The 15,000-nt window shown below is 46.6% G+C and overlaps 1 protein-coding gene across 5 annotated transcripts in view; it reads left to right on the top strand.

Annotated features, from left to right (window-relative positions):
• Nucleotides 1-15,000, top strand: part of nbeal2 (neurobeachin-like 2) — a 93,635-nt gene that overhangs the window by 65,672 nt on the left and 12,963 nt on the right. For all 5 annotated transcript variants that reach the window (XM_063220287.1, XM_063220273.1, XM_063220280.1 and 2 more), the window contains 12 exons: nucleotides 1,614-1,757; nucleotides 4,718-5,050; nucleotides 6,766-6,915; nucleotides 7,219-7,376; nucleotides 7,698-7,822; nucleotides 8,097-8,214; nucleotides 8,546-8,703; nucleotides 9,403-9,536; nucleotides 9,941-10,048; nucleotides 11,440-11,535; nucleotides 11,931-12,055; nucleotides 14,929-15,000. The exon at nucleotides 14,929-15,000 is cut by the window's right edge and continues 69 nt beyond it. In XM_063220287.1, coding sequence (XP_063076357.1) covers nucleotides 1,614-1,757; nucleotides 4,718-5,050; nucleotides 6,766-6,915; nucleotides 7,219-7,376; nucleotides 7,698-7,822; nucleotides 8,097-8,214; nucleotides 8,546-8,703; nucleotides 9,403-9,536; nucleotides 9,941-10,048; nucleotides 11,440-11,535; nucleotides 11,931-12,055; nucleotides 14,929-15,000 — 1,721 coding nt within the window. The remainder of the gene's footprint in view (nucleotides 1-1,613; nucleotides 1,758-4,717; nucleotides 5,051-6,765; nucleotides 6,916-7,218; nucleotides 7,377-7,697; nucleotides 7,823-8,096; nucleotides 8,215-8,545; nucleotides 8,704-9,402; nucleotides 9,537-9,940; nucleotides 10,049-11,439; nucleotides 11,536-11,930; nucleotides 12,056-14,928) is intronic.

Here is a 15,000-nt window from a genome sequence, read left to right as displayed (position 1 = left end):
CCTGTGATTCGCTCTCCTCCTCCGTTTACGAAATAAACGGGGCAGCTCGACGAATCAGGATCGTAGGGAGGGATTTCAGTGGGTATGACGTTTATCGAACGCAACACCCTCCCCCAGGGTAGTTCGGCTGTGCCCGCCCCCTCCCTGAATCACAACAGTAATGGCGGCGTGCGAGGAGTTATCATGCGTCGGGATGGAAGCAGCAATTTCAGCCAATGTTATCCAAAATACCTCAAGTTGATTTTCTAAAGGACGTTGTTCTGTTTTGGTTCCCGACCTGGCGGCGCTGACGTGACGACACGTCCTACGTCACAAAGCTTCAACGTGAGTGGTCGAAGTGTCATGTCATTCATATGAGGTTGCTCCAACCGCGTGCAAGCATCTTTTGACTAAACCCCGCCTGCGGAGACGCGTGAAAGGGCAGTGTGCCAGTAGCCTGTTACTTACAGGCTACTGGTTCACCAGGAAAGGGGATTCCAGACACCTGACACATTTACCCTGGCTGTTTGTATATTGATGCAGAGGTTGAGATCACTTTCCCCACTCCACAAAGTGAATAACATTGGGAATAAGGGTCTCTCTGGCTGACATATATGGAGATTGTGCACTGTATCTTTTTCATTGTTGAGGTCAGTGTGTTAAACCTGTGAATAACAGTCAAGGTGAGATTGTGTCAATCAGTGAACATGAATGAGACGTGAAACTGACCCAACACCACATCGCCACCACTGGGGTTTCAAAATGGTCCGAATCATGGACATGATTGAGAGTTGTGACTGATCTGAGGACAGTGGCCACATGACACGTGCTGCTTGGTGTGGCTGCCTCCTAAGGAATGCGAGAGAGTCACTGAAGTTTCCTCCTATTGTTGGACTGCACTGGGAGTGCCCCGGTGACTGAGTGTGTGTGTGTGTGTGTGTGTGTGTGTGTGTGTGTGTGTGTGTGTGTGTGTGTGTGTGTGTGTGTGTGTGTGTGTGTGTGTGTGTGTGTGTGTGTGTGTGTGTGTGTGTGTGTGTGTGTGTGTGTGTGTGTGTGTGTGTGTGTATTTGTGTTTGCGCAGTTTATGTAGGTGGGTCTTGTATTGTTGTCAGTTTGCATGCGGGTAGATTGGGATGTTGTTTGTCCGGACTTGAACGTCAACCGTCTTTCAGAAAGCTTTGTGTGTGTGTGTCTGTGTGTCTGTGTGTCTGTGTGTGTCTGTGTGTGTGTGTGTGTGTGTGTGTGTGTGTGTGTGTGTGTGTGTGTGCGCATGATAATTGGTGCGTTCATGTGTGAATGTTTATAGAGGGCGCCCACTGTGCAAAGAAGTTAAAATGTCAACCCTTACATGTCATATCCGCTTTTGGCCTTGGTTACAAATGGGCTAGCAATTGCCCAGGTCATGTGCACAACCTGGTGGTCAGTGGACTTTGCGGTCGGGGACTAAGTAAGGCAGCTGCCAGAGGGGCTACCAGAGCACTGCTCTATGTCAGTTGTTATACTGTAGGAATCATATGGAGATGTGTCCTCTCCTTAAAGACGCTAACTCAAAAATGTGTTTATTGGTGAAAATTAAGAAAAAAACATGGTGTGTGTGTGTGTGTGTGTGTGTGTGTGTGTGTGTGTGTGTGTAGATCTTCGAGGGCATGGTGAACCTCCTGGACCGTCTGCAGGCGTGGCACCCCCCTCCTGCCTCCCCCTCCACCCCCGAGCTCAAGGAGATGGCCCACATCGGCCTCCGCATCATCACCGGATACATCCAGCAGCAGCACCCGCAGGTACACACACACACATACACACACATACACAAACATACACACTCACACACAAAAACACAGTGCATACTTGTACACACACACACACAGACACACACACAGACACACACACACACACGCAGGGCATACACACGCACGCACACACACACACACACGCGCGCGCGCAGCGCATACACACACACACACAAACACATAGACACATGCATGCACTCTCCTACACACACACACACAACACATACACTCACACGCGCGCATGACACTCGCCTGCACACACACACACACACACACGGACACACACACACTCCCAGATACTACTTCCAGTACCTTCATAAACTTGCTCACATGAATGGGCCCAATCTTCTCATGCTCAAGGTTACCGTTTTTTGTTTTGTTTTAAATGATCAGGTCTCATTCTAAGTCATTGTTTATTCATGATTTGACATGTACACTACATCTATTACCGGTGTGATATAGCCCACAGACAAGGCCTGCTCTGCATACCTCTCCTTCTCTCTGAGTCTGCACCCACATTGTTTTGGCCAGCAGAGTAATAGAATAGACTAGAAAGTGGGAGTATCTAAAAGAGACAAAGATTTAAACAGCGATCCCTTGAGAGGTTGTTTTGGAGTTATAGCCACTGTCTCAGTTTAAGAGAGGAGTTTTGGCTTGTTTTTAAATGCCAGGCAGATCTGGCAGATAACATCCTATCATTTTATTGAACTACATGGGTTGCTGAGCCGCACAAAGAACGTTATTGGCCATATCTGCCTGTTGAACAGGCCTGATGTAGGCCCATGTAGTCTATTCACAACTTTGTTATAAAAGTAGATTTTAATGCATAGACAAAACATAAAGGAACAAGACAGGGAAACAAGGCCTTAAACACTGTGCACCAACAGGCTGTTTGGCATTGGCCGGCAGAGTTATTGTCTCCGTCTCAGTTTAGGAGAGAAGTTTTGGCTTGTTTGTAGACGACTAATCTGCCTGGCAGATAAAATCCCAATGCGCTACATTTAAAGACTCTGCCCCAGCAATACCTTTGACCTGGGCACGTCTGAACACGATGCTGTTTGGAAATACCAGGCCAAATATGGCGTCTGCGTCTTCATCACGAAGATATTTCAGATGAAGTTGCAGTCAGTCAGGACAGTCTGGCCGGGGGAGTGCACGGTGAGCTGGGCTGAACACATCCATCCACCCACCCACCCACCCTGCACCAAAATATTTATAGATTTCTTTTTTTTTTTTAACTTGGCACAGAAGAAGCGTGTGGCTGACTTCGCTGTAAATGTCTCTAAATATTATCCTTTTAAATGACTGTTTGAAATGGAAGATAACTTTTGGCTTCACCCATAGTAGTGCACTCTATCTGGCAGAAAGACTGATTATGGTGCTTTGTTATGTTTTTTTCCCCAAAATCATTTATAGAGCTGGTCAATTAGTCTCAATGACAGCCACAAAAAGATAAGACTGTAGAGCGTTGTAAATGGCAGAGTGTTAGGCTGGGCCCAAAGAGGGTGGGGCAGCTTTGAGACCCAGGTCTGATCCATTGCCTTCATGGTGGTTATGGCGCACCACAGCAGCGAGCCAGCATCATCTGGTTGGTTATTGGCAGGCTTAAAGCAATGCATTCTGAATCAGATTTTTAAAGTTTTTTTGGGACAATTTCTTCAGAACCTCATTATACCATCCATATAGTAGGTTTGTGTGGTTAAGGTGACATTTGGTTCAAAACACTTCCATTCCAAGGCCTGGAGTGTGTTTCTCGACAACATGGTTGCTAACTAAGTTGATGGACTGTTTGCATTAACTCTGCCAGACAGTCATTTCAAACAAACTCAAACATGCCATTTCCTGATCCCTTATTCCCAGCCAATATTGTCCTGTCATGCAGTTCTCGCATGCAGAGACAGACATGCAAGATTCCTCTGTGTTTTTTTCCGAGCATGTAAAAACTCTTCAATTGGGAAATTTAGTGTAACTCAATGATGGCTTTTTTGCCCCTTAAATATCAAACTTCCCCTCGTCTGTATATTACTGGGCTGGGAAGCACTTCCTCTGCATCTGTAGCATGCTTTGATTTGTGCTGCTACAGGGCCAAGCTGATTTTTGCTGGAACATGTCAAGAGTTTTATGGGCTCCATCTCGTGCTCTTGGAACATGCCCCAGAGGAAAGCTACAGGTGTGCTGCTGATGCTTCATGTATGAAGCTTTTTATTTTATGTAGCCTCTGTATATGGTCTATGTAGAGTAGAGTAAAGTAGAGTATTATTTATTGATCCCGAGGGAAATTAAGGTGTCCATTAGCATACATACTGTAGATAGAAAACAGACTTCATGACATCACAAGAAGAATAAAAACAGAATGAACAAGACATTACACACATTCATTGCACATATGTTAACATATAGCACACGCTTACATACATTTAGTCAAAGTTAGATCCCCCCTCACACACACACACACGTGACACACACACACACACACACTCAAAGCGCCTCTCATTAGACCAGCTTTATGGACAAGTGGCCTTGCTAGTGGTCGAGGCCAGAAAAGGCTGTGCCGAAGTTTCTTAGTCCCGATTCCCGATTTCTCCGGAGCTCAGAAACAATATTTGTATTGCTCCTGGCCTGATTAGAAGCAACGCCTAATGTGTTGCGTCACTTGGAGGGCCTTGCCTGGCTATACACCTACAGGTTGCTGTAGGATAGGGAACTGCATGCAGATGGTCCAGTCTGCCTTAGCAAGGCACTACGATTGGTAGCAACCGGTTACAATAGTTTGTACATGACATTAGAAAGATTAGAGAGATTAGACAAAAACATAGAGGGGATTAGTCCTAGCTGCATTACCAGAGATGCTGAAGAGATATTACAGAATGACATATTTTCTCTCACCTCCCATGTCTCTCTCCTTCGCTCTCCCTCCCTCTCGGTCACTCCCTATCCCCCCCTCTCTCTAGGTGTGTGTGATGGCTTGTGTCAAGCTCCACAGCCTGCTGCAGACGGTGCTGTGTCTGGGCTGGGAGGAGGTCTGCTTTCTGCTGGGGCGCTTGGGGGCCCCCTTGTGGCCGGCCGAGGGAGCGGCGCCGGTTGCCACGGACACCAACGGCGAGGCGGAGATGTTCAGCCAGCTGGTGCCCATCGTGCGGACGCTGCTGGACCAGCACGCCGACCCCGTGGCCCTGCTGCGGCTGCTGCCCGCTCTGCCCCCCACCAACGGCAGCGCCACCTTCGCCCAGGACCTGCAGACCTACTGCAGCACGCTGGAGTGGCAGGACTTCTACCACAATCAGGTATGTAGAGGGGACATGAGCACACACACAGACCAGACACACACATGCATGCACTTGCCTCTTACACACGTATTCAGAGACTTGACTGACTGACTCAAAGACTTACTCACCGACTCACACATTCACACATGCTCAGTCACCTCGTCACACACACACACACACACACACACACACACACACACACACACACACACACACACACACACACACACACACACACACACACACACACACACACACACGTGCGCGCGTTCCCACACACGTGTTCCCCTTACAGTCAAGTGAAGTCCTTCCTTTCACAATAGGCAAATTTGACCATGACAAATCTCCCCTTTGAGGATGTGAAGTTGAAAAACTTCAGGTCCTACCGTGGCTCTAACAGGAGGGCACTTGGCTGCTACGCCGGCGACCTATGTTCGATTTTGGCCCGGGTCATTTGTCAATCCTTCCCCGTCTCTCTATCCAATCATTTCCTGTCTCTCTCAACTGTCATGTCACAAATAAAGTCATAAAAGACCAAAAATATCTTTTAGAAATCTTAGATAATTTCGAAACGTACCCATTTCCATCCAGCTGCCTTCCTGCAGTGCCCTCCCCTCCCCTCCCCTCCTCTGGCTGTCTGGAACTACTGTGCACCCCCTCAGTCTGTCACTCACCACCCATGTGATTAAACGTGTGGAGATCTCCCCCCTCTGTTTTTCCTCTCCTCAGCTAACTTATGACTCATCTGCAAAGGCCTTAAGATCAAAGCTTCATGAAAAGCACTAAGAGCACAATACTTAAATGCACACACGCGCATAGCACACACACACACACACACACACACACACACACACACACACACACACACACACACACACACACACACACACACACACACACACACACACACACACACACACACACACACACACTGGGCTCAGAGTGATATTCTCATTCCTTCCTAAAACTGAAATGAGATGAAGATTAAACAAAGCGTTTGGTCTCCTGTGCCTGCAATGTGTTCATGCTGACAGCAGCTACTAATATGTCTGCTGTGTTTATATCTCTGTGTCCATACAAACTACACTTCACATGGGGCTTAATATGGCCTCTGGCAACTCAGCACAGTGTGTGTGTGCGTGTGCGTGTGCGTGTGTGTGTTTGTAGCAATACTGTATGTGCACCACTTCTTGGTTACTCTTCACTCAGTCTGACAAACCGTGGGGTGATGTCGGGTGATACTCTGGGTAAAAACTAAGCGTTGTGTGTGATGCGATGTAGCACTTATTTAGTAGAAAGTGCGACTTTTCTACTTAATATGAACTTTGCTGTTTGCTCGCACCCGAAGACCTTGGGAGTTGGGAGTTGAGTGCACTTTCTGAAAAATGATGTAGCACTTCCTGTTTCCTGTGTTGAAGTTAACTATGGACACAGGTCATGCTGTAATAGTGTGTCATAAACCAAGTTGTGACCAAAGCCTTCCTGAGTATACCTATATACTTCTTCACATATCCTTGAGTGTCATGAAAAGCGCTATATAAACCATATGTATTTATTTATTATGACATCTGTGTGTCAAAGGCTCCATGAGCCGCCATCGTTGTTTAAGAGTGGAAGACGGAGGTCAGTCGGATTAGCTCCAGCTCTTCCTTCCATGGCTCTGGGCCCCCTAACCGTGTGTAATAAACCAAGTTGTGAGCGAGCCTCTTCCTGTGTGTCCCTGCGTCCCCCAGGTGAAGGTGACCATGGAGCAGTATGAGCTGGACACCTTCAGCAAGAGTCACGACCTCATGTCCTGCTTCTGGAACTCCTGCTTCGACGACCTCATGAACACCTCGCAGATACGCGACAAGGAGCGCCAGGACAGCAAGGCCAAGTTCCAGGTCTGTCGCTCAAACGCATCCTGCGTGTCTGCCTGACTGTGCCTTTGTGTGTGTGTGTGTTCATGTGTATACTATACTAGGCATGCTCATATACGTGTATATGGGCAGGGTTTGTCCATGTAGGTTAGTTTGATTGTGTGATTTTTATGTGTGCGTGCGTGCGTGTGTGTGTGTGTGTGTGTGTGTGCGTGTGCGTGTGCGTGTGTGCGTGTGTGTGTTCTTGTGAGTGTGCGTGTGCGTGTGCGTGTGCGTGTGTGTGTGTGTGTGTGTGTGTGTGTGTGTGTGTGTGTGTGTGTGTTAAAGGAGGTGATCGTGGACCCCTATGTGAAGCGTGTGCGTGTGGAGAACGGGCGCTACCACAGCGGGCAGAAGCAGAGTGTGACGCAGCAGGCCGTGGTGGCCAAGTACTGGAAGGCCCTGCAGAGACTCCTCACCCACCCCAGAGCCGCCTGGGCTCACAGGTACTTCTCACCTCCTCAGCTGCACCAACCTCTACTCCCAAACCTCTACTCCTTTCCTACTCACCTCCTCATCTCACCCAAGCTGTAGTCCCAAACCTCTACTCCTCTGTTACTCATCTCAGGACCTCCCCCAAACTTTACTCCCAAACCTCTCCTCCTCTCCTACTCACCTCCTCACCTCCCCACCTTTAACCATCACCTCTACAGTCCCCTCCTCCTCCATCCTACCCTCATTCTCTTTTCTCCACCTGGTTTATCTGTGTAAGCGGTAGACAGCCAAAGTTTAGGATGGTGAAAATCTTCCTTTTTTATTTTCTTCAGAACTCAGCCAGATGTGAAGTGGAAGCTGTCCAATGCAGAAACCTACTCCAAGATGCGGCTCAAACTCGTCCCCAACTACAACCACGACTCGCACAGTGAAGCTGCCGCTCTTCGGGACAATATGGGTACAAATACACACACTGTTCATGAAACGCTTGTGTTCTTTTTGTTGTCTGGAATGACATCAGATATCAGATTTTATGCGTGATATTTGTGTGACATCAGATTTGTGTTATCAGATTTGTGCGTGGAGTATGATATTGTGTTTGTGCGTGCACTTGGGTGTGCGTGTACGATGTGAATGACGATGGTTGTGATTGACGATGGTTGTGATTGACGATGGTTGTGATTGTGTGTTTCCCTGTGTAATAATCCGTGATTGCTGCTTGTTGTGTTCAGGAGCTGACAGCCCCCGCAGCACCACAGACACCATCCCGCTGGCCGTTGCCAAGGAGGCCAAAGTGAGTGACATGGAGGACGACCAATTAGGAGATGAGGACATGTTCCTGCTCAACCAGTGAGTTGGCCCGCCCACTTGCCGCTAATCAACACAGCAACACTGGCACCATAACAACACCCATAGAAAACTGTTGTCCTGGCAGGCAATGTCTGGATTTGTCTTTGTCAATACATTTGCACATATTGTTTTTTTCTTTCTTTCTGTGTTCTCTATTTCTTTCTTTCTTTCTTTCTTTCTTTCTTTCTTTCTTTCTTTCTTTCTTTCTTTCTTTCTTTCTTTCTTTCTTTCTTTCTTTCTTTCTTTCTTATCTTCCAAATCCTTTTCACCCATCTCCTCCTCCTCCTCCTCCTCCTCCTCCTCCTTCTCCTCCTTCCCTCCGTCATGTCAGGCCAGAGGGTGAGGAGGAGAGCCAGAAGGAGAAGCTGGTGTTGTCTGAGGACTGTGAGCTCATCACCAACATCTCGGTGGTGCCTGGGAGGCTGGAGGTCACCACACACCACCTCTACTTCTACGACGCCAGCAGCGAGAAGGAGGAGACTGAGGAGGGTGAGTGTGTAACTGAGGTGTTCCCGCACAGTCCATCCCCCTCGGGTCTCGAACTCACCACCTTCTAGTCAATGTATCGGTTCGGGTATAGGAAGCACAGCACGATACCGCTGAGGTAAAGGACCAGTCCGATAGCTCAGCGCTTCTGATACTGTATAAGGCTTCGGGAGGGAGGTTTACGAACGTTCCACGCCACACTCTGCTAGTTGGCCTCCATTACAAGTGCAAATGAGATCTGCCAGTCAGCAAGTGTCCTTGTGCACATGGAGACAGATGGGTGAGTGGAGATGAGACCTCCCCAGTGTCCGTGTATGTGCATGGAGACAGAGTAATTGCACACAACAAAATTGCATTCATGCCACAAGGGGGCAGCCCCCAATGGCGCCTGAAAAGCGGGTGGGTGAATGGAACCCTTTTTTTACTCGCAGTGCTGCTGAAGTCAAGTCAAATGTGCTTTTTTGTCATGCCTGTTGATACCTTATCCGTGCCGAGGTCACTTCCTGATCCTCCCCCATCTCACTCTCTCCCACTCACTTCCTGTCACCATCTCACACTATCATGTCAAAAAAAGTCAAAAATGCCCTAATAATTAACAACTCTAAAATGAAAAACAAATGAAATATTATCAATATTTGTGTGCGTGTGCGTGTGCGTGTGCGTGTGCGTGTGCGTGCGCGTGTGCGTGTATGTATGCTGCAGGTATAGGCTTTGACCTGAAGCGTCCCCTGAGTCAGCTGCGTGAGGTGCACCTGAGGAGGTTCAACCTGCGGCGCTCCGCTCTGGAGCTCTTCTTCATAGACCAGTCCCACTACTTCATCAACTTCAGGAAGAAGGTCAGACCACCACACACACACACACACACACACACACACACACACACACACACACACACACACACACACACACACACACACACACACACACACACACACACACACACACACACACACACACACACACACACACAAACACGCACACACACACGCACACACACACGCACACACACACACACACTCTTGCTTAACTAATTATCATGGGGATCTACTGTGCCATTGACACTATCCATATTAACCCTACCCCTTAACTAAAGAAACTGCACCCAAACCACAGCAATTACTAACCTAAAAGAAATTCATTTTTTGTGCTTTAATGCTGTACCAGTAACAGTAATATTACAGACACATATATACTGTATGTATAAATTGAAACAATGGAAATGTAATGTAATTGTCTGCAGGTGCGAAACAAGGTGTACTCTAGGATCCTGGGCTTGCGGCCACCCAACCTCTTCTACTTTGGCTCTCGGTCACCTCAGGAGCTCCTCAAAGCCTCCAACCTCACACAGGTACACACACACACACACACACACACACACACACACACACACACTCACACAAGTCAAGTCAAGTCAAGTCAAATTTATTTGTATAGCGCATTTCATACACAGGTGCAACTCAATGTGCTTCACAAAAAACAAATGCAAAAGGAAAGGAAATAAGCAAAGAAAGAAGAAAGATATTAGAGTGAAAGAACATTTAAAACAGTAAGATTAAAAACATATGGTAAAAAAATAAACTTAAAAATAACAATCCATTTAAAAAAAATACATTTAAAACATTAAGATAAAAACATATGGTAAAAAATAAACATAGAAATAAAAATAAGAATGATATGTAATGCAAGCTTGGTGAAGGCATGTGAGAACAGCTTTGTCTTCAGTAGATTTGAAGCTATCAATAGTGGGTGCAAGTCATTTGGAAGCTGGTTCCATAGCTTTGCAGCATAGAAGCTAAAGGCTGCCTCTCCACATTTTGTTTTAATTCTTGGGATCACCAGCAAATTCTTCTCTGTTGACCTTAGTGACCTGGTTGGCGCATACAGCTGAAACATATCTAGTAGATAGGTGGGTCCCATTCCATTTAATGATTTAAACACAAGAAGCATTGCCTTAAAATCAATTCTGTAGCTTACTGGGAGCCACTGCAGCGATCTCTAGATTGGAGTAATGTGGTCGAACTTCCTTGTTTTTGTAAGAACCCTTGCTGCTGCATTTTGTATAAGTTGAAGCTGTTTGATGGTCTTTTTGGGGAGGCCTGTAAAAAGACTGTTACAATAATCAACCTTACTAGAAATGAAGGCATGTATTAGCTTCTCCAGATCATGTTTTGACATAAGGCCCCTAAATTTAGAGATGGTTTTTTTATGTGATAAAATGCAGACTTAGTAATGGCTTTCATGTGACTGTTAAAATGTAGGTCGCTGTCAATGAGGACCCCAAGATTTTTAACTTTATCACTTGTTTTTAATCCCTTCGTTTCAAGGATAGTAGCAATCTTTTGTCTCTCCTCTCTTTTCCAGAATATAATTACTTCAGTACACACACACACACACACACACACACACACACACACACACACACACACACACACACACACACACACACAGGTACACACATACGCACACGCACACGCGCAAACACACACACACACACTCTCTCTCTCACACGTACACACACAGTTAGGCCGCCGTAGGGCTGTAAAAGTTGTTCTTTGGGGAGCATCGTTGGACTTCAACAAAACTGTGAGATGGAGTTGGTGTCCATTTACTAGTATTGAATCTGCAACTCTCTCATCCCAAGTTCCAAGTCCTTGTGCATTAGGCCACTGCAAATGTTTGTGGAGAATTAGGGGGAATATTTCTTCCCATTGACAACTGTCTGCTCCTCTTGCTCTGCAGAAATGGGTGCACAGAGAGATCTCCAACTTTGAGTACCTCATGCAGCTCAACACCATCGCTGGACGCACCTACAACGACCTGTCCCAGTACCCCGTGGTGAGTAGGGGTGTAAATCACAGCCTTCATGGCCATTTTCATTCGATATTGATTTCTTAGGCCAACGATTTGATTATTTTTGATAATGTGAATGCTTCACAATTCAATTCGATTTGATTAAAATCAGTGGTTCATATTTTTTTTTAGCTTACAGGCTTGGCATATGTGTGAAATGTTCAATAAATCAAACAAAAGCTGACATATCTGCATGCATTTCATTTGAGGGGCATCTTTATTATGGCCCATATTATTATTACTGCATGAGCAAAATAAAATGCCTCACAAAATGAGTGCAATAATTACAATTACATGTTTGTGTGTGTGTGCGTGTGTGTGTGTACCTGTGTGTGTGCGTGTACCTGCATGCGTGCGTGTAAATGTATGTGTGTGTCCAGTTCCCCTGGGTGCTGTGTGACTACACCTCTCCGGTGCTGGACCTGGAGGATCCTGCGGTGTTCCGGGACCTGTCCAAGCCCATCGGGGTGGTGAACCCACGCCACGCCCAGAGCGTCAAGGAGAAGTAGGTCACAAACTCCTCCACACAGCTCCAGTCTTCAGTAGTGTCCATCAGAAATCTAAATTCACTTTTTTCATCACCAGCCAAACTGACTAGTAGATGTTAATCTGACTAGCCAAACACACACTCACTAATGAGTCAAAGTGGCTGGTAAGTTAGCAATTTGTACCAGCCAAACTGAAATTTCACCAGCATATGGCTGGTTGGCTGGTATTCATTTTGGAGCCCTGATGTTCATTATGTTAATCATTTGATCTACATTTGTCAGCAGGGCTCTAAATTAACACACGCCAACCCGCCAAACACGGGTGAAAATTAATTTTGGCCGGTAGAAAAAAATATCTACCCGCCCATTTGGCTAGTAGCGCCCGAGTAGCCTACAGTGTGAACGGTAAACGGCGGCTTGTATGACAACGATACGGCAAGATTTCCTACATTACCCATAAACACTCCCGTCATGACCCCACCCCACCGTGAGCTTTCCGAAGCAGCAGCCACTTCATGCTGCTGTTGCGCGCGCCAGGACAGAATGCATTTCAGAGCTCTTGTGCGCTCACACTACTGTATTTTGACAGGCAACTCTCCCCTGCTCCTGTCGCTTTCGCTCCACCACTTTTAACGTCACTATTAGGCCTACTGTTACTATTAGCATTCACCGACACCGACACACCTTGCTCTAGCAGGCTGCCTTTTTAATCTGCTCGGACCTGACCGAAGAGTTTCAAAAACAGGAGTGTTGTGGAACGAAATTGCGACAAGGGCCGAGGAGGAGAACGGGCTGTCAGAGTAGTGTGAGCGTAGCTGTCAGTTGTCGTCTGAAATGTTTTAAGTCCTGGCGCAACTAAGTTGGAAAGCCCACGCCATCGGAAAGAAGGGCAGACCTTATGCCCGTGCGAGTAGGCTACGTGCGCTACGTAGCCTACGCTATGGAAATAACAAAGGAAGCTAACTTTTCCGTGATATTATTTGCTTTTAGTTAAACATAGCGTAGGCTTCTTGTTATTTTGTTGCGCATGGTAGAGAAGAGCTCCTGGAGGAAATAATGGTGCCTATAGCGTCATATTGTAGGCCTAGGCCACATAAACACACGGCACACACGACATCATATCCATTATTGCACAACGTGTGTGCGCGTGTGTGTGTGTTGACCTCTCCTCTCCTCCTGGCTGTGTGTTTGGTTTAAAGGTCTGTTGTGTGTGTGGCTTGTGTGATGTGATTCATTGTTTTCAGAGGTAAAAATAAGAATAAGAAGTTAAAAAAGTATATATAATATGCTTATTATAGACCTAGTATGTAGGCCTATAGTGTTTATGTGTTGTGGACATTTGAATAAAATAACCATAATAATAATAATAATAATAATGTAAAAAAAACACAACTAGCCTAACGCATAGCCTATTTTGGCAAGATTAAAAAATGGCTAGTTGAAGTCCTGTTTGGCTGGTAAGAAAAAAGGTCTACTAGCCAAATTGGCTGGTGGTGGAAAAAGTTAATTTAGAGCCCTGTTTGTCAGTACAGAAGAGTAGATTAGAGGAGAGGAATTCTAGTTTGCAATCTGAGGGTGCCAAAGAGAAGTCTTTCAGACCAAATAATCCATCACCGATGTGGTGAACCTAAGGAGAACCCATCAAGGAGAATTAGGTCACAAACTCAGACAGTTCCTCTCCTCTGTGCTGTTCATTATGTAGCTCCTTAACACACACCGTTCCACCACTGGGATGTTGTAATAGTCACTGAGAAAACGTAACTACAGGGGGCGCTATGGTGCAGCTGCACGCTAAAGGGCAGATTATAGTTCAGCAACGGCGCCTGTTGGTTACGGTCGCTAACCACTGTTGATGTTATAGATCTGCGCACGAGGTCTCCTGTCGTTAGCCACATTTGGCTACATAGCTACAAGGCTACAGTACAGTACAGTAGTCAGACTGCAGGCATAGTGCCATGAGTGCTAAACGGATGTATTGTTTGTTTGTTACTTACTAATTCAGTCATTGTAGTTTCATTTATTTACACACACTAGAAAGAAAGCGTTCGTATTCCACAGAATATTGACAGTTTGGCTCTCGTAATCTACCAGAGAGCTGTGCCGCCACGAGAACAAGGAAGTAGCGAGACGACCAATCACAGCGCCTTTTCTCTGCGACCTTTGCAACCGTCTGTCTGTCGCGTAGTCAGGATTTTTTTGAGGCGCGCGACGACGGTTGCAGAGCCTCTGCGCGGGGGGTGTGGTCGCGCACCGACAGTTGCACAGGCTCTGCAACCGTCAGCGCCAATAAGTATAAATTGGCCTTAAGTCTGTCCTACACGGTTAAGGCCAATTTATACTTATTGGCGCTGACGGTTGCAGAGCCTGTGCAACTGTCTGTGCGCGGCCACACCCCCCGCGCAGAGGCTCTGCAACCGTCGTCGCGCGCCTCAAAAAAATCCTGACTACGCGACAGACGGTTGCAAAGGTCGCAGAGAAAAGGCGCTGTGATTGGTCGTCTCGCTACTGCCTTGTTCTCATGGCGGCACAGCTCTCTGGTAGATTATGAGAGCCAAACTGTCAATATTCTGTGAAATACGAACGCTTTCTTTCTAGTGTGTGTAAATAAATGAAACTACAATGACTGAATTAGTAAGTAACAAACAAACAATACATCAGTTTAGCACTCACGGCACTATGCCTGCAGTCTGACTACTGTACTGTAGCCTTGTAGCTATGTAGCCAAATGTGGCTAACGACATGAGACCTCGTGCGCAGATCTATAACATCAACAGTGGTTAGCGACCGTAACCAACAGGCGCCGTTGCTGAACTATAATCTGCCCTTTATTAAGCATTCATGACTTTACATGCTGAGCTGAGCTCTCCTCCTTCTCATCCCCATGTCTTAGGTACGAGAGCTTTGAGGACCCCACGGGAGCAATTGACAAGTTCCACTACGGCACACACTACTCCAACGCCGC

Source organism: Engraulis encrasicolus, chromosome 2 (genome assembly GCF_034702125.1).
Source record: "Engraulis encrasicolus isolate BLACKSEA-1 chromosome 2, IST_EnEncr_1.0, whole genome shotgun sequence".
Lineage (NCBI taxonomy): Eukaryota > Metazoa > Chordata > Actinopteri > Clupeiformes > Engraulidae > Engraulis > Engraulis encrasicolus.
This window is presented reverse-complemented; position numbering and strand designations above follow the sequence as displayed.